The sequence below is a fragment of the Protomyctophum bolini genome, assembly GCF_963924005.1.
Source record: "Protomyctophum bolini genome assembly, chromosome: 12".
Classification (NCBI taxonomy): Eukaryota; Metazoa; Chordata; class Actinopteri; order Myctophiformes; family Myctophidae; genus Protomyctophum; species Protomyctophum bolini.
The window spans coordinates 44,925,821-44,951,893 of NC_137873.1; the positions used below are offsets into that span (position 1 = coordinate 44,925,821).

Sequence of the window (26,073 nt, forward strand, 5' to 3'; positions counted from 1 at the left end):
AGCATGCAACCACGTGTAAAATGACTTATACTGGATCTCTCTCTGGTCCACTAGTCCCTTCCTATCATTTTACATTTTTATAGTTCTCATGTAGTTTCCATTTAGTTTTCGTCAGTGGAAAAAAGGCAGTCGACGAACATCTTTCGCCAAATAATTGTGTTAAGTGTTGTTGCTGTTGTTGTAGCCGTTTGTTTTTTACTGTTTGAGACCGAAGACGAATTTCCACACGTGGACAATAAATGAAACTAACTAACGAACATAGTTTTAGTCGACGAAAACAACACCGGAAAACAACCCATGAAACATTTCTTCACATTTTAATTACAAAAACAAAAAAAAATGAATATTCAAAGATGGATCGGATGACACACTGATCATGATCCACAATGTTCATATTTTATACAAAAACGGGAATATCTGAATTGGTTTTGTTGGTTGTTGGTTTTATCACAGAGGCCGCGCTAATAGACTTACATAAAACAATATGAGCGGTAAAAACAAAGAGAAGTCCACTGGATATGGAGACAACTGGTTTAACAAAAATATTAGGACCGACGTCGAAATTAAAGAAATATATGTCTTCTAAATCCTGACAGTTTTCTGAAATACCTCATGTTTCTGTATCAGTGGTTCTCAAACATTTTCATGTCAAGGAACCCAAAAATGATCTGTAATTGGCCGCCGACCCCCATCTGAAAACAGTTCCAGGGACCCCTCAGAAGCAGAGATTTGAGTTAAAAACGTTCTGAATATAAATTCAAAGCATTGTGCCGCATTTTCACGATCTTTCAAAAATAGCAGACCTACAGTGCCGCGCTACGAGCTTCCAGATCTGCTATTTTCTGAAAAATCTTGAAACTCCAACAATTACATATAATTTTTCCTCGACATGAAATAGTTTGAGAACCACCGATATAGAAATGTAGGGTTTTTTTTTTCTTTTTTTAGGAAAGATGTCATGATTTAAAAGACATGGTAGAATCAGGCCAATGGACCGATCAACCAATCAGTCAATCAACAATCACAACGTCATCAATAACTACAGATCAGTGATTATGGTGCAGTCCGTCGGGGGGCGGGGGTCTCATGGGCATGGGGGGCAGCTGGGGGGGCATCTGAGGAGGGGGCATCTGCCCCCCTCCTCCGCCCGGGGCACCGGGGGGCAACGGGGGCATCCCGCCACCGGGAGGGGGAGGGGGCATGGGCTCGTTGGGCGGCCGGGGGGGCCCTCCTCCTCCCCCCATGAGGGGTGGGGGTCTCTTCACCCCCATCTGAGGAGGGGGGCCGCCGCTGTTCTGGGGGGGGCCTCCTCCCCCGCCCCCCGCCTTCTCCATCTTGAAGTGGAACTGTAGGAAGAACTGAAGGAGAAAAACAACAGATATTTAGAGGGTTTTTTAATCGTTTAGTTTAGTTTAGTCTAGTTTTAGTCGACTAAATATCATACGATTTTAGTAGACTAAATCTACGGGTGATTTAGTCTGATGTGTTTTTTTTGGCGGAGCCTTGATGCCGTCGAAATGGCTGATTTTACACTTGCTGAAAATAGCCAACCAGGGAAACTCCCCCCCCTGTCAGGTGTAAAGGAGCAACTTGGACACTCAGGCATGAAGGAAGTCCGTTGCTCTCCCCTTGTCCCCCATATATGGGGACTAGGTTGGTCTCCCCTTGTCCCCCATATATGGGGACTAGGTTGCTCTCCCCTTGTCCCCCATATATGGGGACTAGGTTGCTCTCCCCTTGTCCACCATATATGGGGACTAGGTTGCTCTCCCCTTGTCCCCCATATATGGGGACTAGGTTGGTGGAGGGTGTGTAGAGCCCAGGATCACATTAGATAATTGACACAGGGGTGAAAAATGGGTTACAAAATCGTGGGGAAAAAATATGTTATTATTGGGTACCTGTTTGGTCTCTTTGTTCCAGTGAGTCCAAAAACGATTCTCTGCTTTATCGATTTCTCTGCTGGGAACCTGGAGGAACAGAACAGAACCAGAACCGTCAGGATATATTTAAACCTGGAGGAACAGAACCAGAATATATTTAACTTTCTCAAGCAGCATCACGATACACAATATTATCACGATGTAAGTTACGTAACCCATTCTGACCTGAGGTCAGATTCAAAAAATGTTCTTCTACATCCTGACAGTTTTCTGAAAAAGCTGTTTCTATGTCAGTCGTTCTTCGATTTTTCAAAAATAGCAGACCTACAAGCTCGTAGCGCGCCACTCAGTGGCGCGCTATGAGCTTGTAGCCATGAGGCTACAAATAGGAGATACAAAAACAGGAGATACAAATATGACTAAAGGCCTATTCATAGTCTGGTTTTTCGGTGGTGAGGTGACCACCGCTCCGGTGGTGAGGTGACCACTGGAGCTGAAATAACGTTGAGCGGTGGTGAGTAAAAACAGAGAGAAGGGCTGGAGCGGTGGCGGTGGTTTGCAAACCACCGCGGCTCAGTGACGTCATGTTGTAGTTCGGTGGTCACCTAACCACCGAAAGGCTATTTGTGACCAAACTGTCGTCATATATGAAAGCAGGGAATCGTAGCTTCAAATTGACATATCGGTTGTTCAGTTTGACCAACCGGTTGTGGAGATATGGCTTATAGAGTAATATAATGTCTTGCAGAGAAACAGCGAGTTGAGAAAACAGGCTTGAAAAAGGTTCACTTCTGTGGAATGGCAATGGTCTGGTATAGAAGGTGTTATATGAAGCGTACCTTGAAGGCGATGGTCTCGTAGGGTTCGGCGGCCAGCAGCAGGTACTGCCATCGGCGGTCGGGAGGCTCAATGCGCTGCTCGTAGGCCGACATGAAGCGGTGGCGAGGCCCGATGTTCTCCGCTATCTCTGGGTAGTCGATCTGAGGAGAGGAGAGGAGAGGAGAGGAGAGGAGAGGAGAGGAGAGGAGAGGGGTTTTCAGAAATACTTCATGTTTCTGTATCAGTGGTTCTCAATATTTCATGTCAAGACTTGAGTTAAAAATGTTCGCTCTGAAAGAATATAAATCCAAAGAATTGTGCCGCATTTTCACGGTTTTTCTAAAATAGCAGACCTACAAGCTCATAGCGCGCCACTCGGTGACGTGCTACGAGCTTGTAGATCTGCTATTTTTCAATAGCTAAAGTATAACATAATGTTTAAAACACCAAAAGGGCCAGACCATTAGGATTTGATGGAAGATGCTTCTGAACATATTATTATTATTGTATTTGATGGAAGATGCTTCTGAACATATTATTATTATTGTATTTGATGGAAGATGCTTCTGAACATATTGTGAGTTTGAACAATTCAAACGCTTCAATCTGAAAATAATCCTGAATCCTGAAACTGAAATTATTTGAAGTAACCACTTCAAACCTAAATATACAAACACATATGCAGTAAAAGTAAACAATAATACACACTATATTTGAAGCAACCACTTCAATATATAAAAGCACGCTTTAAAAAAAAAGCTAAATCTATGTGGGCGTAACTATAGTACAAGGCATATACGGTAAGCTAAATATGTATTTTCTGTTCATCACTGGTATATAAGAAGCACAGCACTATTGTTCCTGTTTTTGTTTTTTTCTGTTCCTTTTTTTCCCTTTTATTATTTGAAAAATAGCAGACCTACAAGCTCGTATCGCGCCACTCGGTGGCGCGATATGAGCTTGTAGATCTGCTATTTTTCAATAGGTAAAGCATAACATGATGCTAACACCAAAATGGGTGCCCGGTCAGAATGGGTTAATAAGGTGGGCATAATAAGCTTCAGCCCAAACCTTTTCAGTCAAACTGTAATTCTGTAAACCCTCATTCTGAAATGTACTGTACTGTAAATGACGGAGATAAATAAACTAACTAAACTAAACCTACTAACCTGGAACAGTAGAGACTGTTGGCCGGTCTCGGAGTCCCTCTGTTTGGTCACTGAGGAGGAGAGAGAGAGAGAGAGAGGTTTCAGTTATTTAGGAGTTAAGATGGAACTTCTCAAAATGGAACTTTTTGAGGCCCATTGCAGCTCTGTGGCTTTGACCTCGGTTACCTTTGTATCCCGGTCGGCCGATCTTCACGAACTTCTTCACCTCGACCTTGACCTTCTCCGGAGCGGGCTGGGCAGGAGCCTCCTTCGCCTCCTTGGCTGCCCTCCTTGCTCTGGGGAGAAAATATTAATATACAGAAATATTACTCTGGGGAGAAAATATTAATATACAGAAATATTACTCTGAAAGCAGTCACAGAATATGAAATATGAATATACATAAATATTACATCTACAGGTCAGACACACAGTCTACAGGTCAGAGACACAGTCTACAGGTCAGACACACAGTCTACAGGTCAGACACACAGTCTACAGGTCAGACACACCGTCTACAGGTCAGACACACAGTCTACAGGTCAGACACACAGTCCTACAGGTTAATCGATATTATATTCAGAGAAAAGCTCAAAACGTAGGACTTACAAGTTGGTCTGATGTTTCTTTCCCTGCGTGTGAGCCAAGTAGCTGCCCTGGAACACAGAGGAGAGGAGAAAACAGGACATTTAGTTTAAATAGACGCCCTGAAAAGGAGAGGGGAACAGGACAGGACAGGACATTTTAGATTGCAGAGACATCGCTGCCCTGTGCATACCTGAATTATACAAACAATGATGATCCTACAACATGAGTCTGAGCCACAAAGGGCCGATCTACAAACTCCACATCATTTTTAAATGATAATGGATTTTAGATTTGAGTTTTACACCATTTTGGATTTTTAGATAGGCTAAATTGCATATTTATGTTTTATATTTGTGATCGGCAAAATAATTCAGTGTTTTTTTAACCTGTCTTTTGAAACCTGTGATCAAATCATGCTGAAGTTGGATAAACATAAACATATGCGGTCACACTGCTGCCCATTAGAACTGGGAAAGCATCCGTCTCAGAAAATAGCAGATATACAAGCCCACCGCGCGTCACCTTCTGCTGCGCTGCGAGCTTGTACATCTGCTTTTTGAGTGGTGCAAAGTCCACTCCCTTACAGAGCTGTGTGTTTGGGTGCCTGGCTGGGTATGAGCACGAAAACAGCATGGTTGTTTTTCACCACCTGTGCGCAACACACACACACACACACACACACACACGCACATATTAACTGTATATATATATGATGATTTTGGGTGTGCCAGTACAGTACAGTACAGTAGAGGGACGGCCACACGGTAACTCTGTCATTTCTCAACCGTTTCGGACGCGGGGTGGCTTGCCGGAACCGGCCCGGCCCCCTGGGCGAGTTCCTGCGGGCTCTGGAACTCCCCCCCACCCCCACCCCCCGGGGAACCCCCACACAGAGTTGCACCACTCACTTCACACGGGTGTGATTTATTTAAATGTTTAACCCATTTTGGACGGGAACCCCTTTTGGTGTTTTAAACATTATGTTATAATTTAGCTATTGAAAAATAGCAGATCTACAAGCTCATATCACACCACCGAGTGGCGCGCTATGAGCTTGTAGATCTGCTATTTTTGAAAAGTCGTGAAAAAGGGGCCGCAAATCTTTGAATATATATTTCAGAGCGAACATTTTTAACATATTTTGAGATGGGGGGTCCGTGGCCCAATAGAGATAATTCTGGGGGTCCTTGACATGAAAAGGGTTGAGCACCGCTGACATAGAAACTGACATAGAAACACAGGTTTTTCAGAAAAACGTTAGGATTTAGAAGCCCTTATTTTTTTTTAAATCGACTTCAGTTCAAAATGGTTTAACACATTCTGTCCGACGAACGACTGACATAGAAACATAGCTTTTTCAGAAAACTGTCAGGATGTAGAATATTTTTTTGTAGAATCTGATCTCAGGTCCAAAATGGGTTAAAACAAAGATCTATCTTTGTTTTTGTACCTCATTGTTGTGCAGCGTCAGACACAGCTTACACTCGTAGGAGCCCAGGTGGTTCTTCAGTAGGGGTCCTTACCTCATTGTTGTGCAGCGTCAGACACAGTTTACACTCGTAGGAGCCCAGGTGGTTCTTCAGTAGGGGTCCTTACCTCATTGTTGTGCAGCGTCAGACACAGTTTACACTCGTAGGAGCCCAGGTGGACGGTGGTGGTTCTTCATTAGGGGTCCTTACCTCATTGTTGTGCAGCGTCAGACAGTTTACACTCGTAGGAGCCCAGGTGGTTCTTCATTAGGGGTCCTTACCTCATTGTTGTGCAGCGTCAGACACAGTTTACACTCGTAGGAGCCCAGGTGGTGGTTCTTCAGTAGGGGTCCTTACCTCATTGTTGTGCAGCGTCAGACACAGCTTACACTCGTAGGAGCCCAGGTGGTTCTTCATTAGGGGTCCTTACCTCATTGTTGTGCAGCGTCAGACACAGTTTACACTCGTAGGAGCCCAGGTGGTTCTTCATTAGGGGTCCTTACCTCATTGTTGTGCAGCGTCAGACACAGCTTACACTCGTAGGAGCCCAGGTGGTTCTTAGGGGTCCTTACCTCGTTGTTGTGCAGCGTCAGACACAGTTTACACTCGTAGGAGCCCAGGTGGTTCTTCATTAGGGGTCCTTACCTCGTTGTTGTGCAGCGTCAGACACAGCTTACACTCGTAGGAGCCCAGGTGGTTCTTCAGTAGGGGTCCTTACCTCGTTGTTGTGCAGCGTCAGACACAGTTTACACTCGTAGGAGCCCAGGTGGTTCTTAGGGGTCCTTACCTCATTGTTGTGCAGCGTCAGACACAGTTTACACTCGTAGGAGCCCAGGTGGTTCTTCATGAAGTGAAGTAGGGGTCCTTACCTCGTTGTTGTGCAGCGTCAGACACAGTTTACACTCGTAGGAGCCCAGGTGGTTCTTCAGTAGGGGTCCTTACCTCATTGTTGTGCAGCGTCAGACACAGTTTACACTCGTAGGAGCCCAGGTGGTTCTTCATTAGGGGTCCTTACCTCGTTGTTGTGCAGCGTCAGACACAGTTTACACTCGTAGGAGCCCAGGTGGTTCTTCATTAGGGGTCCTTACCTCGTTGTTGTGCAGCGTCAGACACAGCTTACACTCGTAGGAGCCCAGGTGGTTCTTCAGTAGGGGTCCTTACCTCATTGTTGTGCAGCGTCAGACACAGTTTACACTCGTAGGAGCCCAGGTGGTTCTTCAGTAGGGGTCCTTACCTCGTTGTTGTGCAGCGTCAGACACAGTTTACACTCGTAGGAGCCCAGGTGGTTCTTCATGAAGTAGGGGTCCTTGTTGATGTCGATGGTCTCCAGGGCCAGCTGCCGGAGCCGCTCCCGCCGGTCGCGGTTGCTCTCCGAGGCCGAGGCCACGCCCCCGCTGCCCGTCTTCCCGCCAGCGCGGTGTTGGAAGTCCATCTCTGATGAAGAGGAGGAAGAGGAGGTCCCTGAAGAGGAAGTCCCTGAAACAACGACACATTGTCAGATGAGGGTTAGCGACCCGCACGCACACACGCACGCTACTAACCTACAGCAGTGGTTTGGTTTCCCAAACTTCTTCAAAACCGCTCTCAAAGGGCACCTACGGATGGCTGCAATTCGAAACTGGCCCCCGTAAAATCTTAATCCCCCTCCCACCCTATTCCCCCTCACTGTATATGTTTCTTTTCCCTTTTTACCTCCTTTATGATGAATTCCTGTTCTGTTCTTTAACTACATAGAAGTGTCTATTTGTACGTCTCTAAATGTTTTGATTAATTGAACATGGTGGACCCTGTTGTAAACAAGTGTAATGCTTAATTGGGTCGTCCACTCAAAGTTAACAGTCTTTGTATTGAGTTTGTGCTTGAAATGTACTGTAATTCTGCAAACTGTTAATACATATTTCAATCAATCAATCAAAAAAAAAAAAGACTGTTAACTGTGAGTGGACGACCCAATAAAGCATTACACTTGTTTACAAGAGGGTCCACCTTAATGTTCAATTCATCAAAACATTTAGAGACGTACAAATAGACACTTCTATATAATAAGTCAAAGAACAGATCAGGAATTCATCATAAAACAGTTACAGACCCATGATAAGGGTCCATTAGGTTCCTAACTATCATTTAGCTGGGGACCCCCTGGAACTCCCTCAAGGACCCCTCGGGGGTCCCCGGACGGCCGGACCCACACTCTGGGAACCACTAATAATAAAATAAACAATGTTCCATTCTATTATCGGGCTTTGTTGTGAATGAACCACTGTTAGCTACATGCTAAGCTAACTGTTGTGAATGAACCACCCACCACCAGTGTTAGCTACAGGCTAAGCTAACCGCGGCTAAAAGCTTCACATTAAGGTGGTCCGCGGACCCCCTCTCTGCTCTTCTGTCCCCTAGGAGACGTAGAGCTCAGAGACACGTCTAGACACAATAAATAAACACACGTTACACTTTAAAAAGTTTAAAACTTTAACATAAATAAACCACTCACCGACTACACGTCCTGCTCACGTTTATACACAGTGTGTGCAGTGCGCATGCGCAGACAGAGTCGCCTTTGTATAACTTTATTGACACACCAAGTCGTTACATTTCGGAAATATTTATTTTCTTATTTTATCAAATAAAATAAATATAGTTAGTTTTTTTATATATATTTAAAATGTATATATTTATGTATTTATTTTTTAAATTAAACTGGATGTATTTTTGTTATTTATTTATTTTAAGTGAAGGTAAATGATTCCTGGGATCGATTTGGCTTTGTAGTTCGTATATCCAGTCCTGGGCGGATACGGAAACGGCCCGGGTGCTCTCATGTATGTGTACCGAATTCGGTGGGCGGGCTTTAAACCGGATATGAGCCCTTGGACAGTAAACAGCCAATCAGAAGCAGCCTTTCTTCCTCCAGGTAGACAAACCCAAACCCCGGTGAGTTCAGATTGTCCTCCACACGTTGCCGTACCAGAAACCACTGTTGCCATGTCTGCTTATTAAAAGCGAATTTGGTCATATTGTTTTTTTGGATTTCGTTTTTTGGGGAGTAGGTCTCTCTAAAGTATTATTTTGGGTCTTTTTTCCTCCCTAAATGTTGTTTAATTAAACCAGAGCTTGAAGCTTCTCAAACATTATCATGTCCAGATTTTATTTTGTAAATAAATTATTTTGTATAAATGTTTCACAATATTCCACATTTTTCGCATTTTCTTCAAGATTATTATTATTTTTTGTAACAACCGATGCATGTGGACTCGGACCCTAATGGAAACAGACCATAGGTTTTCTTGATTTCTTTTACTGTTAGGCACTAATAAAATATTCAATCAATCAATCAATCAATAAATGCATTATGTCTCTGTGTGTATAATAATAATAATAATAATAATAATGTGTATGCGTCTGTAATCCACGCAACTCCAGAACCGTATGTTCGTCCCACCGATTCTAATTCCACACGCGTTCCACCCCCTCGATGCCCGGTGTCGTGTCCGTCGGATAGCCGGTTGTCCAGAAACAGCACAAAGCCCTCTGGACCAGGGCCCGCCTGGGCTCTGGACCAGGGCCCGCCCGGGCTCTGGAGTCTCTGGACCAGGGCCCCCCCCCCTCGGCTCTGGACCAGGGCTGGGCAACTGGGGGCCCCGGGGGCCACATGCGACCCCCACCTTCACTTAATGCGGCCTGCATGTTAATATCAGAATACTGATATAGTGTTGATTGCAGCTGTTTACAATTCCAAACCTGCTTTAATTACTTCATGACTTAGTATTAAATGACTAATTAACATGTTATTGTCTTTTTGTTCATAAAGTTAACATAACTAAATGCATTTGAAAATTCAATGAAAAGGTTATACTTTTCAGGATTCCAATTCAAAAATAGCAAAACATTATTGAAGTTTTCAATTCAAATATAGCAAAAATAGCTGATCTATACACAAGCTCAAAACGCGTCACACTGCGACGCGTTGTGAGCTTGTAGATCGGCATTTTTTTGCTACGACTGAGTGTGTAAATATATTGGCCCTCGGCCCCTCGCCCCCCTCAGCTCCGGACACTGGGCCCAAATACAGATCAACCCTAGATAGATCTCCATATATGGAGCTGTTGCGTGACCTCACCCTTTATTAGCCAATGAATTGATCACACCTGGCCTGATCGATCGCCCTCCGACGGGCACTAGCTGTTCTCGTAGGTTAATAAAGTGATCACGTTGTCTCTGTTGATGAGTTGAAAATGGAGGACCCTGATGGAAATAAGTATTTTAATTGTAAGTGCTTTTGTTCTGGTTTTAACCCTCTAGACACATTGACCTGTACCTCCCTTGGACTGTATCCATTCTACAATCTGTTAATACCATTTTCAATCAATCAATCAATCAATCAATCAATCAATCAATCAATCAATCAATCATGTGGCCAATTAAAGTTGCTTCTTCTGGGCTTGTTTTTCCTAGACATGGTTTGCTTATTTCATTCCGAAAACATGGCAACAACCCTCGTAGAAACCGGAGCAGCCTGTGCCTGCCTGCCTGTGAAAAGGAAAGGAGTGTCTGTTTCAGCCACAGGGGAGAGTAGTCCTGTTTGTTGTACAAGTTTCATACTGTCTACAAAACCTCCATGTTCTTCACATGATCCGACCCGACCCGTCCATCCATCCATCTGATCACCTACAGAACCACAAGAACCACACTCTGATCGTTTGATCACCTACAGAACCACAGGAACCACACTCTGATGAACGTTCTGGCCTGGGATCATCAAGGGTTGTGCTGTACTGGTGGCTGCTGCTGCTGCCCAGATGGTGCAGGTAGGCTGCTAGCTTAGGTAGGAAGGAAGGAAGGGAGGAAAGGTGTGTTGTCGTCAGTTAATTACTGCGTCAGTCAGTCAGTTAACCAACCAGTCCATCATCCTCATCGAAGAGGAGGAAGAGGAGGAGAAGGAGGAGGAGGAGGAAGAGGAGGAGGAGGAGGAGAAGGAGGAGAAGGAGGAGAACTGAAGGAAGAGGAGATGAGGTTCAACGAGAAGGAGCTGGTCCATCTAAGCCGACAGCCCTCAGAGAGAGCAGCGGAGCTCGGGATGAAGGGACCCAAGAAAGGAGACGGTAAACATCCAATTATAGTTTAACACTTAGGATGTTATAATGTCTTATTCCATCCTTTAGTATTACCATACACTTAGGATGTTATAATGTCTTATTCCATCCTTTAGTATTATAATACACTTAGGATGTTATAATGTCTTATTCCATCCTTTATTTCAATTCAATTCAATTCAAACTTTATTCAAGACACTCACAGGGGGGTCCATAGGGCAGAACACATAAAACATAAAAACACAAAAGTAAACAAACTATAAATAAAATAAACAAAGCATAAACAAGCAAACAGGGGGGACTTATCTCTGTACATACAGGCTAGAACGCCAGTGGCTCCACAGCTTAGATGATAGTCTGACAGAGCTCTTAGCCGGGTTAGAGAGTGATGCAATGATGCTGTTCTCAGAGTCTGTTAACCTGCACATACATCTGTACATCAGGTTTCGTAGCACAGCAGGGCAAGTGGGTACATTTATTTCAACAAACATTTGACTGGCACTACAGCATCTTGGGGCTTTGAGCAGCAGTCTCATGCAGTCATTATATGCCACTGTCATTTTTTGCAGGCTGCCCTTTTTGTAGTGTCGCCACAAGTGGGCAGTGTACAGCGGAGTACAATAAGCTTTAAAAAGTGATATTTTCACAGGAGCAGAGCAGAAATTAAACTTGCGTATGAGTGTGTTGGCTTGGGCATACAGTTTACGCCGCTCTCTAAATATATCTCTATCATCAGATAGGTCATTTGTTATAAAATGACCCAGATATTTGGTCTCTTTGCATTCTTTTAATGCCATTCCAGACAGGTAGAAATCAGGAAATACCAGCTTACTGTCTTCCTTACTTCTCACAATCAGAGTTATGCTCTTTTTAGCGTTGTACTTCACATCAAAGTCGAGGCCGTACTGTGAGCACACTTTTAGTAACTGCTGGAGACCAGCACTGTATGGGCATAGAACCACCAAGTCATCTGCAAACATGAGGTGGTTGATGAAACAGTCACCAATGATACACCCTGTTTTACATGCATTCAACTGTACAGATAAATCGTCCATAAAAACATTAAAAAGGAAAGGAGATAAAATGCTGCCTTGCCTTACCCCATTGGTCACATGGAAAGGAGCGGAAATGGAGTTACCCCATTTAACCAGCATGGTCTGGTGTGCATACCAGTAAACCAGAATCCTTATTATACATCTAGGGGCCCCTCGCAAACATAATTTGTTAAAAAGTTTACAATGATTGACTCTGTCAAAGGCTTTAGAAGCATCAATAAAACATGTAAATACCGTGGTGTTTTGACTTGCATATTTGTCCAATATCTCCTTGAGCGCAAAGATACACATGTCAGTGCCATGTTTCTGTTTGAAACCAAACTGATTATCAGCTGTCAGTAAATACTGCTCCAGCCTACTGAGGAGAACTCTTTCCAGTACCTTAGATAAGATGCTGGCTAGAGCTATTGGCCTGTAGTTCTCAGAGCTATTCAGCTTACCCACCTTGTCCTTAATGACGGGCACTAGAATTACAGATAAAATGGATTTTGGTAGTGATCCATGAACTAAAAACCCAGTAAAACAAATGGCAAGTAAAATATGCAGTTTCCTGCTGGCATATTTCAAGTGTTCGGCAGCAATGTTATCCAGACCACAGGCCTTATTGTTAACTAATTTCAGGACAGCTTCATGTATTTCTTGTGTTGTGATAACCACCTCCTCATCTGCATCGACTGTGCCAACTTGGAAAGGGTTACTTGGAATACAGTTAAATAAATCAGAGAATTTTTTCTGCCACAGATTACATATGTCCTCCGGGCCACTTGCATCATCGACACTTGACGGTAGAGATGTTTTACAGTTATTAATAGTTCTGATTTCTTTCCAGAAATCAGTAGAACTATTATTTTGTAGTTTCTTTGCAAGTGCATCAGCCCGCATTGTATTTTCCTGTCTCTTAATGAAACGGAGTGCATATTTAAAGTTAGCGTTAGTCTGCTTTTTTCGTTCAAACAGGTGACCAGACTTATTTTTGCCTGATTCAGCCCATACTTTGAAAGCCCTACTAGCATCAGCATGCAGTTCTGCTACATATGTATTCCAACCTGGCCTGGCAAGGCCACCATTTGCCCTATGTTTATATAAAGGCTTGCTGGCAGTTAAAAGAGACTCCACAATATGTTCATACATTGTGCACAGATCAATGCTATGGTGTGGATTTTTACAATTTAAGTCGTGACACAAAATTGCATCCTTAGGGAGTTTGATGTTATCTAGCAGAGCATTAGTTTGGCTTTGATACATTTCCAACTGGTGTTTGGTGGCCTTGGTCCAATCTAGTTTCCCTGGCTTCTTGCTGCCCTCTACTGGAGATAGCAGAGGTAGATTACCAACATTGATCAACATGGAGAGAGGAATATGGTCAGTAGTAGCCAAGTCATAGTTGATATGCATGGACTGTAAAGAGTCATGTGCATCTACAGTACTTATACAGTGATCGAGCCATGAGGTTGTATGCCAAGCCTCGCTGATATAAGTGTAGCTATCAGAGGGTAAAAGTTCCTTGCTAGAGAGGATCAAGCCATACTCAGTACAGAACTGGAGAAGATGGTTACCAAATAATGCATTGGCATCTGATATGTCTGCATTCAGATCACCGACTACATAGATGCAGGTGGACGCGTTGTCATGAATAAAAGACATGATACATGCCAATCTATTCAGATACTCATCTTCATTTAAAGTGCATTCATAGGGAGTATAGACATTTAGGATTATAAACTTTTTGTCACTGCAGTTAAATTCAATGCCGATGGCCCAATCAACATCCATTCTAACCACATTTACAAGATTGTCATATCTTTTGTTCCATAAGATTGCCACTCCACCTGGTATTCTACCCCGGACTATTTTTGTACTGAGATCCGTTGTGGACTCACCAGCACCATGGAAATCAACATGAACAGAGCTGAGTCCTTCCAGGTCCTGTCTGGCCAGGAATGTCTCTTGCAAACATAGAACGTCACAATTCAGTAGTAGTTCGTCAACAACGACACGGCGTGATTTGTCTGCCTCGCCGTGTCCCACACGCAACCCTCGGGCATTATATGAGACAACACGCAAGTTCATAATGGTCCATCAGTTTCCTGAAGCAGGCTTTGGCTCCCGAGTGGAGATGCATGGGCGATCAGGTTCTTTAGGAGCTGTAGGTCTTTCTCCCCTCCAGATCTGAGGGCTGTGCCATCATTGCTGTCTCTGGGTCTGCGTGGCTCAAAGTACCGACGTACATATACGCCAGCTGGCCAGAGTTTGGGGTCAAACATGACTGCTATGTCTTCACATTCCGCAGTTATGTGGAAGGAGCTATACCTGCTCTGAAGTGAGTCTATCTTGCGACATGTTACAGGCGTGCCTAAACTGTCAGATAGATAGGTACTTAGGGTGTCAGCCTCAAGGCCAGGGGTAAATCTGGTAGCGAACACACTCACCAGCTTGGTTGTAACTGCTGTGATGTTGCTCTCGGTGCCCGTACCTACTACTCCTATTTTCCTCCTCTGCGCCTGTTTGGGACGTACAGTGCCGGTGTTGGACTGCTTACTCCTCCCCGTCTTGACGACTGTGGTCCATGCTGGGGACTGTGAGGGGCTCAGGGTCTCATCCCGTGACTGGCGGTCGGGCGTTGCCAGGTCCAATTCCCCCCTTTCCCGGGTCGTTGGCATCTTGCCAGCCCCATGGGCCCGGCTAGAGGATCCACGGAGCTCCGTCACCGTCACTGAGGCTCCACCAGCCCCACGGGCGGGGCCAGAGGGTCCACGGGGGTCTGTCACTGCCGCTGCTGTACCACTGGCCCCGTGGGCCCGATCAGAGGATCCGCGGGGCCTCACCACTGGTGCTTCCCCCGCTCTGGGTGTCCGGCCGGAGGGTCCGCAGAGTTTTTCCATCGCTGTCAGCCTACGGTCCATGGTCGCTGCAGCCTCCCCCAGGTTCTCATTTACACCAGACTGGGCCTCCAAGGTCTCCTTTACCCGGGTTAGTTCCCAGCTCAGCTGGTTTACTCTACTGAGCAGTGCTGAGGCATCAATGCTGCCAAATCCAACAGGTGGAAGCTGGTCCAGATGGTGTGAGACAAACCTGGGGATGTCTTCCCCGCACTCATTCAGCACTTTCATGCAGTCTTTTACATTATTTGAGTCTTTCTGTGGTCCTTTGTGCTTGATATTGCGTATAGTGGTCTTGCACATTTCAAACAGAATCCGTTTGGACTCTTCAATCCATTCAGCCGAGAAGTTGTTACAGGTTAGCAAGACAATTTCATCTTGTGTCAAAGTTCTCATTTTTATGACAATGAAGTTAAGGAGTTCATCCTCCACCACTACTTTCCCATCATCAGACCTGTATACCTCCGGTGTAGTGCGAGGGCACACCGACCCTCCTGCACCAGCCCTCGGCATAGTAGTGTGCCTCTGGTGCACTCAAATGATCATACGCTGTATATCTGGTGATTAATCCGGTAAAAAGCTCTTCCAGACTGCTCCAGATCAGGTTGTTGACATAATACACCAAAAAGCATACGGTGGGTGGCAGATTCAACCGTGATATTAGTAGTTTTAAAGCCTCAAACTCCAGCACAAACAAACGCAGCCGCCATCTTGGAAAGGGGGCGTATTATTTATATTTATATTTATAGTATTATAATACACTTAGGATGTTATAATGTCTTATTCCATCCTTTATTATTACTAATACACTTAGGATGTTATAATGTCTTATTCCATCCTTTATTATTACTAATACACTTAGGATGTTATAATGTCTTATTCCATCCTTTAGTATTATAATACACTTAGGATGTTATAATGTCTTATTCCATCCTTTAGTATTATAATACACTTAGGATGTTATAATGTCTTATTCCATCCTTTATTATTACTAATACACTTAGGATGTTATAATGTCTTATTCCATCCTTTAGTATTACTAATACACTTAGGATGTTATAATGTCTTATTCCATCCTTTATTATTACTAATACACTTAGGATGTTGTAATGTCTTATTCCATCCTTTAGTATTACTAATACACTTAGGATGTTATAATGTCTTATTCCATCCTTTAGTATTACTAATACACTTAGGATGTTATAATGTCTTATTCCATCCTTTAGTATTACTAATACACTTAGGATGTTGTAATGTCTTATTCCATCCTTTAGTATTACAATACACTTAGGATGTTATAATGTCTTATGAACTTGTACTTGCACCATGCTTCCATCCTTTATATTATAATATACTCTTAGGATGTTTTAACCTCTTATAAACTTGTACGCCATTCTTCCATCCATTATTGAGCGGCGCTAGCCCCGCCCCTCCTATGTACAGGTTTAATGTTTGTTTTCAGTTCAATGTTTGTTTTGTAAACTCCATTCAGACAAGGGAAAATGTACGTCATAATGTCCCTCATTACGTCATATTGTCTCTTTATTGTTAACGGCGTTTAATGTTTGTTTGCACCGTTTGTTTTACATCACCTATAATCAACATGAGTTAGACTTTATTAGCGCCCCTCACTTCACACATGGTGTGATTATATTATAATGTACACTTAGGATTGTTTAACATCTTATAAAGTTGTAAGTTGTACATTCTATTATTCATGATGATGACTCTTTAGTTATTTCACTGAGAAATCTGTATGAATGTTGATATGGGATTAATATATCTTTCTATCTATGTAACTCTGAGAGCCTACACAGAAACATGTACCATGGTACACATGGAACCAAATGGACCCTCTGGGGAGGGTCCATTTGGTTCCTTTTGGTACGCTCACAGAGTTACAAATCGATAAACAAGCGTTGTTTTTTTTTCAACTTGATTCTTTTTACTGACATAATCGGAAAACAGTTTGTTATCATGTTGGTATAACTGGAAAGAGTGGGAACCAAGATGCAAAAATTGGCTGTTTTGGTCCAAAATGTTAAGAAATCAAATATTCTATGTAAAGTAAAGTATACTACTTGATGTGGACATCAGTGAACATTTGGCCATTTTAGTAATTGTGGTGTAATAGTTGTACAATTGCTACAGAACGTGTATATGCAGCCATTTTGTGGAATACAGTGATGTGAACATGGCATGATGTACAGTGGCACATGTTGGTTACATGTTCACATGGCATGTTCTGCAAACCGTACATTACTTATGACCTTCATTTATTTTTCAAACATTCCATTTTAACATTTTGTACAAAATAGCTCATTAGGTACTATACTAACTATACTGTACATATTTATATATACTGTACTATGTATAGTATACTATAATAGTATTATAGTAGTATAGTTAAACTACAACACTAACTAACTGTGTGTCTCATGTTGGTCACAGTGGTTAAGAAGAGGCTGGTGAAACTGGTGGTCAACTTCCTGTTCTACTTCCGCACCGATGAGGAAGAGGTACCCGTCTGTCTGTCTGTCTGTCTGTCTGTCTGTCTGTCTGTCTGTCTTTCTGTCTGTCTGTCTGTCTGTCTGTCTGTCTGTCTGTCTGTCTGTCTGACGGGGGGGGGGGGGGGGGGGGGGGGGTTCACACACGCGGCAGATACAAAAGATTACAAAGCTGTGTGGTGACATATTTGTAGCTTTGTATCGTTGTGTAGATCGCTGAAGTTGAGTGAGTAAGAGTGAGAACCCTACAGCTCAACCTTTATGTAGCCTGGCCCAGCCAGCGTGCTTTCTGGTCTAGAGGGGCGGGTAGCCTGGCCCAGCCAGCGTGCTTTCTGGTCTAGAGGGGCGGGTAGGGTAGCCTGGCCCAGCCAGCGTGCTTTCTGGTCTAGAGGGGCGGGTAGCCTGGCCCAGCCAGAGTGCTTTCTGGTCTAGAGGGGCGGGTAGCCTGGCCCAGCCAGCGTGCTTTCTGGTCTAGAGGGGCGGGTAGCCTGGCCCAGCCAGAGTGCTTTCTGGTCTAGAGGGGCGGGTAGCCTGGCCCAGCCAGCGTGCTTTCTGGTCTAGAGGGGCGGGTAGCCTGGCCCAGCCAGCGTGCTTTCTGGTCTAGAGGGGAATGCTCATATTCCAGCCAATAGGAGCTCTAGGTAAATGTGATGTTGATGTTTCCAGCCAATAGGAGCGTTGCTGCTGGAACAGTGTCGCGTAGAGAGAGAGGACAGCCACACCTTCTCCATCGGTGAGTCACCTTCCTCATCCCCACTCTTCATCATCTTCATCATCTTCATCATCCTCACTGCTGACCTTATGTCCCTCATGACTGGTTTAAGTTTAAAAAAAAAGGTCGATAAGTGAGAACTTTTGAATGCTGCTCTGTGTCCTAATCTGATACGAGCCAGATTCTACAAATGCTTCTAAATGAGTAGTTCTCCACACACACACACACACACACACACACACACACACACACACACACACACACACACACACAAGTTGACACAACCAAACATGTTTACGTTCTGGGCAGTACTCACAACATCACATTGTAGAGATACAGCTTTATTGAACTGACACTGTGGACCTGTCTGTCTGTCTGTGGACCTGTCTGTCTGTCTGTGTGTCTGTCTGCAGAGGCAGATACAGTCACAGCACACACACGCCTATGTCAATATTTAAACACGCACGCACTGATATGAACATGGAGGAATGCATTTCTGTGCATTAGAGTAGACGACATGACAACTATGAGTGAATTCATTCACTTTGTATAGCGTTGTTTATCTGGTTATGCTCGTTTATGAGCGCGCTCCAATGACTGGCCGCGTCTGTCTGTCTGTCTGTCTGTCTGTCTGTCTGTCTGTCTGTCTGTCTGTCTGTCTGTCTGTCTGTCTGTCTGTCTGTCTGTCTGTCCCACAGCGTTTCTGGACGAGGCAGAGAAGAAGTACCTGTTTGAGTGTGACACCGAGGATCAGTGTGGAGAGTGGGTCCACTCCATCATCAAAGCCAGGTCTGTGGAGGGGAGGGGGGGGATCTACAGGCTTGTAGATCCGCTATTTTCAGCATGCAACCAAGTGTAAAAGGACTTACACTGGATCTCTTGTCCACTAGTCCCTTCCTAACGTTTTAGTCTAGTTTTTATTTGTTTTTCAAAATGTAGTCTCAGTTTGTCTGTCTGTCTGTCTGTCTGTCTGTCTCTCTGTCTGTCCTCTTTTCTCTTCCAGTTATGAGTTCATGAGGAAAAACCTTGTCTTCTATCGTACCGAGATCCACCGGCTGACTGGAAAGGTGAGCTCTATTTATAATAGATCTACAGATCCACAGGCTGACTGGAAAGGTGAGCTCTATTTATAATAGATCTACAGATCCACAGGCTGACTGGAAAGGTGAGCTCTAGTCGGACAGTTTTCTGAAATACCTCATGTTTCTGTATCGGTGGTGCTCAATATTTCACGTCAAGGACCGCCAGAAATTATATGTATTTGGCCGCCGACCCCCATCTGAAAATATGTTGTTCCAGGAATCCCCCCCCCCCCCCCCCCTCCAGAAGCAAAGATTTGAGTTAAAAACGTTCAATCTGAAAGAACATATATCCAAAGATTTGCGCCACATTTTAACGATTTTTCAGACCTACAAGCTCATAGCTATGAGCTTGTAGAGATCTACAAGCTCATAACTGAGCTTGTAGATCTGCTATTTTTCAATAGCTACATTATAACATGGTGCTTTTAAAGCACCAACAGGGGGTTAAGTTTACCACTGTGCTAAACTTTATAATAGATCTATAAATCTACCATCCTGTCGTCCTCTCAGGATCCTCTGGAGCAGTACGGCATCTCTGACGAGGCTCGCTTCCAGGTACCTCTAGAGACACGCTGTAACCAAATGGACCCCAGAGACACCTCCTCCATGTAACCAAATGGACCCCCCAGAGACACCTCCTCCATGTAACCACATGAACCCCAGACTCTACTGCTGCACGACTCTCGCTCAAATGTGAACCTCGCTTTTTTTTCCCTTCACAAGAATCGAGATCCCGATTCTCACATTTTTATCTTTTTTTTTTTCCCCTTCATGAAAACATGTCTTTAGTCTGTAGTTGCTGAACATCATTTATACTACATTAATTATATATCATTCTACAACAGGTCGTTTCGAAGGAAGCAATCTGATTGGTTGAAACGGCCTTCTAGCCGTGGGTTAAACCAGCACCGTTCACCACCTAATCAAAACAAAGAATTCAGCTGCTCTGTTCTCCCAGAGCGCTAGCAAACTGGGCGGCTAGGCTAGCTAGTTTCTTGGGACATTTGTGGTCTTATAGTGACTACATCTGTCATTAAAAGAAAAAATCAGCGATTTTCTTAGTTTTAAAAACGTTCACTCTGAAATAATATATTATTCAAAGATTTGCGCCACATTTTAACGACTTTTCAGACCTACAAGCTCTTTAAGAGAGAGGTTTAAGACCACTTCCATTCCCGTTGAAAATAATCTGCCACCATTATGTTCGTCAAAACAAGCTGTCGCACGCTTGCCAGACGGTTACTGCTGCCGACTACTGTAATAATAATAATAATAATTAGAAAACCTCTGCTTGGAGTAAGTAGGCCTGTGTGTTACGTGGCGTTTTCAAACATCGCCTTTTCATTGGTTCTATAGTTGCCTGTATTTGTATTGTATTGTTTTCTACTGTGTGATTGTATTCTCTGTCTGTCAGACTTGCTGTAAATCTTCTTAACCCCGAATGTGACGACCTTAAATAAGGCCTCATGGTTCCCAGAATGCTCGGCCTCAACTCCCCGGGGGCTCGTTTGTACAGCAGGGTTGTTTGTGGCAGCAGATTTTAGTTTTAGTCATAGTATCTTGAATGGTTTTCATTTAATTTTAGTCACCTCGAATGTTTTAGTGTTTTAGTCGAGTTGATCAGTCGACTAAATATCATAAGATTTTAGTCGACTAAATCTACAGTTGATTTATAGTCGAACAAGATGTATTTTGGCGGGACTTGATGCCGACTGATTTTTTTTTTCACTTGCTGAAAATAGCCGATCTACAAGCTCACAACGCGTCGCAGCGTTGTGCGCTTGTAGATCTGCTATTTTCAGCACGCAACCAAGTGTAAAATGACTTATACTGGATCTGTTGTCCACTAGTCCCTTCCTAACGTTTTAGTCTATAGTTTATTTGTTGACGAAATTGCCAGTATATTTTAGTCTTAGTTTTAGTCGTCACAGGTTAGTTTTCATTTCGTTTTCGTCAGTGGAAAAGGGCAGTCGACGGACATTTTCCGTCTTCGTTTTAGTCGACTAAAACAACCCTGCTGTGCAGACCTGCAGCCTCTGGGACCTGCAATAAATGGGCCTTAAAGCGGTTTATTTGTCACCATTAGACGACCTTTGACAAACACAGATTCACCCCGTCACCATTTATTGCTCACCGATCCGATCATTTGACTTTGAGTATCTGCCGATATACCGATTTGTTCCCGATCCGATATGTGTTCATAGAACATTTATTCCATATCACAACAGAACAATACCCAATAATAATTGGTATATGATATGATATAATATTGATACTAGGGGATGTTTTTTCCGATCATGTTTTTTTTTGGCTCCCGATCCGATTCCGATCATTTGGAAATGACGTGAACGGCCCCACGATTTTACGACCACGTGATGGAATCGGAATGTGACGCTTTGAGTGAATTTGTACGACTTTTTTGTTTTATCCACGAAGTCTCGTCTCGTTTTGAGGAAAAGAAAGGAAGCGTCTTTGAGCCGGACGAGTCCCTCCGTTTTTTATTAATTCATAAATAACGGTAGTTTTATAATACTGTTTAAAGAAACTGTGTTCTTTTGTACATATTTAACAGTTTCCACACATTATTTTTTTGATAGAATCTCACTCACTGCTTACTGTACCTTTCTGTATACATTACTGTATACCTTACTGTATTCCTACGCTGTTGCACTTTGTCTCAAAACTCTTATAATAGGAAATTAATTGTTGTTGTAAAAAATAGGACACTTTGTCAGTCTTAAAGGCACAAAAGAATTGCAGCTAATATTATTATCATTGTAGATAAAAAAAAAACTAAAATTAATAAATCCCAGGGTATATTTTTCACTGTATAAAACATTTAGTTGTACTGGTGTTGGTCATAATTTTAAATATAAATGATGAGTGAAGACAGAGTTGTCTTTAGATATTAAGTCTTTTGCACATGGAAGGTGTCGAGTGTATTTTTTTACTTCATGTTATAAACATTTCCAGTGCCATCTTATTATAGATCTGTTTTTATATGTATAATAAATAAATAAATAAAGCCCTTCTGAAAGGAGACATGAAACAATGCAATGTCTGGTCTGTTGGCAAAGAACTGAAAATGGTTAATTTTGCGGAAATTGCGGAAATGGGAATTGCGGAAATGGAAATTCCGGAAATGGTAATTGCGGAAATGGAAATTGCGGAAATGGGAATTGCGGAAATGGAAATTGCAGAAATTCCGGAAATTCCGGAAATGGAAATTGCGAAAATGGAAATTGCGGAAAAAACACTTTCATTCATTTTTTTCAAATCCTCAAAAATGATGAAAAGCGGCGTGCCATAGTATGCCGTACGATATGGGCTATAGCCCACGGTCCAAAATGATGAGAAACGAGGCTAACTTTTTTTCAAAATTTCAAAAAACATGGGCTATAACCCATCGTTTTTTTTCCATTTTTCCATTTTTTTCAAATCATCAAAAATGATGAAAAGCGGCGTGCTATAGTGTGCCGTACGATATGGGCTACGATATGGATTTCCGATATGGATTTCTATTTTCTAAATATTTATATAGTGCCTTTATCCAAGGCACTTTACATAGATGGTCCATTACATTCACCCATTCACACACACGCATTCACACACCTTTGCATAGATGGTCCATTACATTCACCCATTCACACACACGCATTCACACACCTTTGCATAGATTGTGCATTACATTCACCCATTCACACACACCTTTACATAGATTTACATAGATGGTGCAATACATTCACCCATTCACACACCTTTACATATATTGTGCATTACATTCACCCATTCACACACCTTTACATAGATTATGCATTACATTCACCCATTCACACACACTTTCACACACCGATGGTGGAGGAAACCATGCAAGGCACCAACCTGCACATCAGGAGCAATCAGGGGTTCCTTGAGTCTTGCTCAAGGACACTTCACTAAAGCGTTATTCATAGTCTAATATTTTCGGTGGTGAGGTGACCATCGTACCGGAGCGGTGGTCACCTCACCACCGGAGCGGTGGTCAGCTCACCACCGGAGCGGTGGTCAGCTCACCACCGGAGCGGTGGTCAGCTCACCACCGGAGCGGTGGTCACCTCACCACCGGAGCGGTGGTCACCTCACCACCAGATCCAGACTATGAATAGACCTTAACTCAACTCTGACAATAATATTGGACATGTCATATTGTAATAATATTGGACATGTCATATTGTAATAATATTGGGCATACAGTAAAGACTTCCACATGCCAGTGAGTGTGGAGTCCTACTGGAATGGAACACAACTCACCATCGACTGACTGGATTCTGACTTCTGTTACACAATGAACTCCATTATTAATGTAATTAAGACTTCTGTTACACACAAATTACAATTAACTCAATTATTAATGTTAACTTCTAAAGCCTGGAATCTCATCAGGTTTGATACGATACTGAATTAAGACACTAAAGAAAGATTCAGGGGAAATAAATACTCAGAAAACATCCCTCCCCTCGCACAGAAAACTACCCAGAGAAGAATTACAGTATTTAAAAGACAACATCACGTTTTAGTTACAATGTTTAGCTTTTTATGGACGCTCCGGGCAGCTCAATGTGGTTGTTTTGAGACACTCTAATAATACTAGAGTTCAGGCCACTATAGTCTTGTAGATCACATTTTTAGTAGAGCTCAAAACAAATCTACAAGCTCTTGAATTTACCTTCATATAGTTGACCTTTCCTTCTATAAATCTACCTTCTTATAGATGACCTTTCCTTCTATAAATCTACCTTCTTATTGACCTTTCCTTCTATAAATCTACCTTCTTATTGACCTTTCCTCTTTACATAAACCTTGTGAGAAATTGAGAATAGAGGATCTATTCTGTAGGGCAGAGCAAGCGTTCCTCCGTTACAGGGTGGTTAAGTAGCCAACAGTGCCACCCTGTGGACGTTAATGGAAGTGCTGCCTTGTGCCAGTTGCTTGCTGAGATTGCTAATACACTAAATGGCATTAATTAACTTGATGTTTGAATCCTTTTGAAATGGGGGGGGGGGGGACCATTGTAAAGCGCTTTGAGCACTTGGAAAAGCGCTAGAAAAATGCAATTCGTCATTATTGAAAAATAGCAGATCTACAAGCTCATCATAGCTACGAGCTTGTAGGTCTGCTATTTTTTTGGAAAATCGTGAAAATGTGGCACAAATCGTTTTTAACTGGAATCTTTGCTTCTGGTTGGAGGGGGTCGCTGGAACTACATATTTGGGGTTTTGGCCAAATACATATTTTCAGGATCCTTGACATGAAATAGTTTGAGAACCACTGACATAGAACCACTGACATGAGAACCACTGACACAAACATCTTTCAGGATGAATGAATTGTTCCGTTTTATCCACAAAGTCAGGATTTAGAAGACATTTTGTAGAATCGAACGACCTCAGGTCTGAATGGGTTAAAATGTTCGATAAGAAGTTCGATAAGGTGCTCGTTATTATCATCAATAAAATAATTAACGAGTTACTCGTTAGCGGTTATAGAAAAACAATAAAATATGACCAATGTAGTATTTTAATTTTATTTCCTCAGTACAGAAATATTTCTCGACATTGTGTTAACATTCTTTAGGGCATTTCAAACATGGCAGCAGTTTCTTTTTTGTTTTCCTTTTCTTTCTCTTTTTTTTTTTTTTTAGGAGTAAAAAACAAAATCTTGAGCACAAACTTCTAAATCTACTGAAACATGAGAACATGAAAATAAATACCGTAACACTCTTAATCTTATTAAAAACAAATTGTACAGGAAAGACTTTTCATTTAACGGTTCGACCGTGCGACCTCATCGCTCGCAAAGGAACGTAATCGTAATCTTTTTTTAAAAATGAAAAAAATGAAAATTCTCTGTTATTCCGTAATTATTTTTCGAGCGATGTTGTTGCACAAAAAAACCATGAATTAGTCCTGGATCCTCTCTCTCGACCGCGAGACGAGAGAGAGACAATCTAAATGAATTCGTCTGGATCCTCTCTCTCTCTCGACCGCGAGACGAGAGAGAGACAATCTAAATGAATTAGTCTGGATCCTCTCTCTCTCTCTCGACAGCGAGACGAGAGAGAGAGAATCTAAATGTTCCTTTTTTTTTAAGGAAAACAGAAATGCTTCAATTCTTTACTTTTCTTTTCCAACAAAAAACTTAAAAAGTGGTTCGTGAAGGACGACGAGACCTGATTCACCAGTTGGGTTTTTTAACGGCTTGGCGTCGCACGCGGCCACAATAGCCTAGATCTACAAGCTCGCAACGTGTCGCGAAAACGACGCGTTGCGAGCTTGTAGATCTAGGCTATTGCACGACACTGGCTAAAAAAAAGAAAAAACTAAAAAACACAGACACACTGTTACCTGTGTGTCTGTTACCAGGCACAGACACACACACACACACACACACACACACACACACACACACACACTGGGGCAACAAAGTAAAAAAGAAAAAAAATTAACGTCCGTCACACACACACACACACACGTTTGACACGTTGGATCACACGCTGCTATAACAGGCTGTACTGATTAACTAAACTTAACTTATTTATATGTATTTATACCTTGTTGTCTGATATCCTTTCAACTTTAAAAGCAGTAAAAACAATAAAACAAAAAGCTGGGATGACAAGCCGTTGGAGAACTAGATGAAGAAAATATCAAACCCTTTTTTACTTCACTTCACGGGACCCGGACCCAAACCCAGACCCAGACCCAGACCCAGACCCGGAACAGGACTCAGAGTTTGGACCCAGAAGAAGGACTTTCGTACAAATTATAAAAGCATCATTTCTAAAAATGACCTTCCTTTTTTT

General features: G+C 42.8%; 2 protein-coding genes across 2 annotated transcripts; one reads left to right on the forward strand and one right to left on the reverse strand.

Moving 5' to 3' along the window:
* Positions 1–301: 301 nt before the first annotated feature.
* sf3a2 (splicing factor 3a, subunit 2) lies at positions 302–8,438 on the reverse strand. The gene is made up of 8 exons (XM_080777716.1): positions 8,399–8,438; positions 7,142–7,383; positions 4,460–4,506; positions 4,037–4,146; positions 3,872–3,921; positions 2,723–2,863; positions 1,902–1,970; positions 302–1,358 (listed from the first exon to the last, which is right to left on the reverse strand). The coding sequence occupies exons 2-8, from the start codon at positions 7,337–7,339 to the stop codon at positions 1,047–1,049; spliced, it is 927 nt and encodes a 308-aa protein (XP_080633842.1). The 5' UTR covers positions 7,340–7,383; positions 8,399–8,438; the 3' UTR covers positions 302–1,046.
* Positions 8,439–10,884: 2,446 nt separating this feature from the next.
* plekhj1 (pleckstrin homology domain containing, family J member 1) lies at positions 10,885–20,803 on the forward strand. Its single transcript, XM_080777383.1, has 6 exons — positions 10,885–11,006; positions 17,383–17,450; positions 18,105–18,171; positions 18,849–18,939; positions 19,154–19,217; positions 19,743–20,803. The coding sequence occupies exons 1-6, from the start codon at positions 10,913–10,915 to the stop codon at positions 19,842–19,844; spliced, it is 486 nt and encodes a 161-aa protein (XP_080633509.1). The 5' UTR covers positions 10,885–10,912; the 3' UTR covers positions 19,845–20,803.
* The last annotated feature ends 5,270 nt before the right edge of the window (positions 20,804–26,073 follow it).

What these genes read in the sequence shown, in the direction of transcription:
- sf3a2 (XM_080777716.1), bottom strand. Translation starts at nt 7,339, where the DNA reads ATGGACTTCCAACACCGCGCTGGCGGGAAGACGGGCAGCGGGGGCGTG. An exon ending in AAGAAACATCAGACCAACTT is followed by an intron (nt 4,147 to 4,459) that starts GTAAGTCCTACG and finishes TTTTCTCCCCAG; the next exon opens with AGCAAGGAGGGCAGCCAAGG. An exon ending in CGGCCGACCGGGATACAAAG is followed by an intron (nt 3,922 to 4,036) that starts GTAACCGAGGTC and finishes TCTCCTCCTCAG; the next exon opens with TGACCAAACAGAGGGACTCC.
- plekhj1 (XM_080777383.1), top strand. Translation starts at nt 10,913, where the DNA reads ATGAGGTTCAACGAGAAGGAGCTGGTCCATCTAAGCCGACAGCCCTCA. An exon ending in TCCGCACCGATGAGGAAGAG is followed by an intron (nt 17,451 to 18,104) that starts GTACCCGTCTGT and finishes TGATGTTTCCAG; the next exon opens with CCAATAGGAGCGTTGCTGCT. An exon ending in CAGCCACACCTTCTCCATCG is followed by an intron (nt 18,172 to 18,848) that starts GTGAGTCACCTT and finishes TCTGTCCCACAG; the next exon opens with CGTTTCTGGACGAGGCAGAG.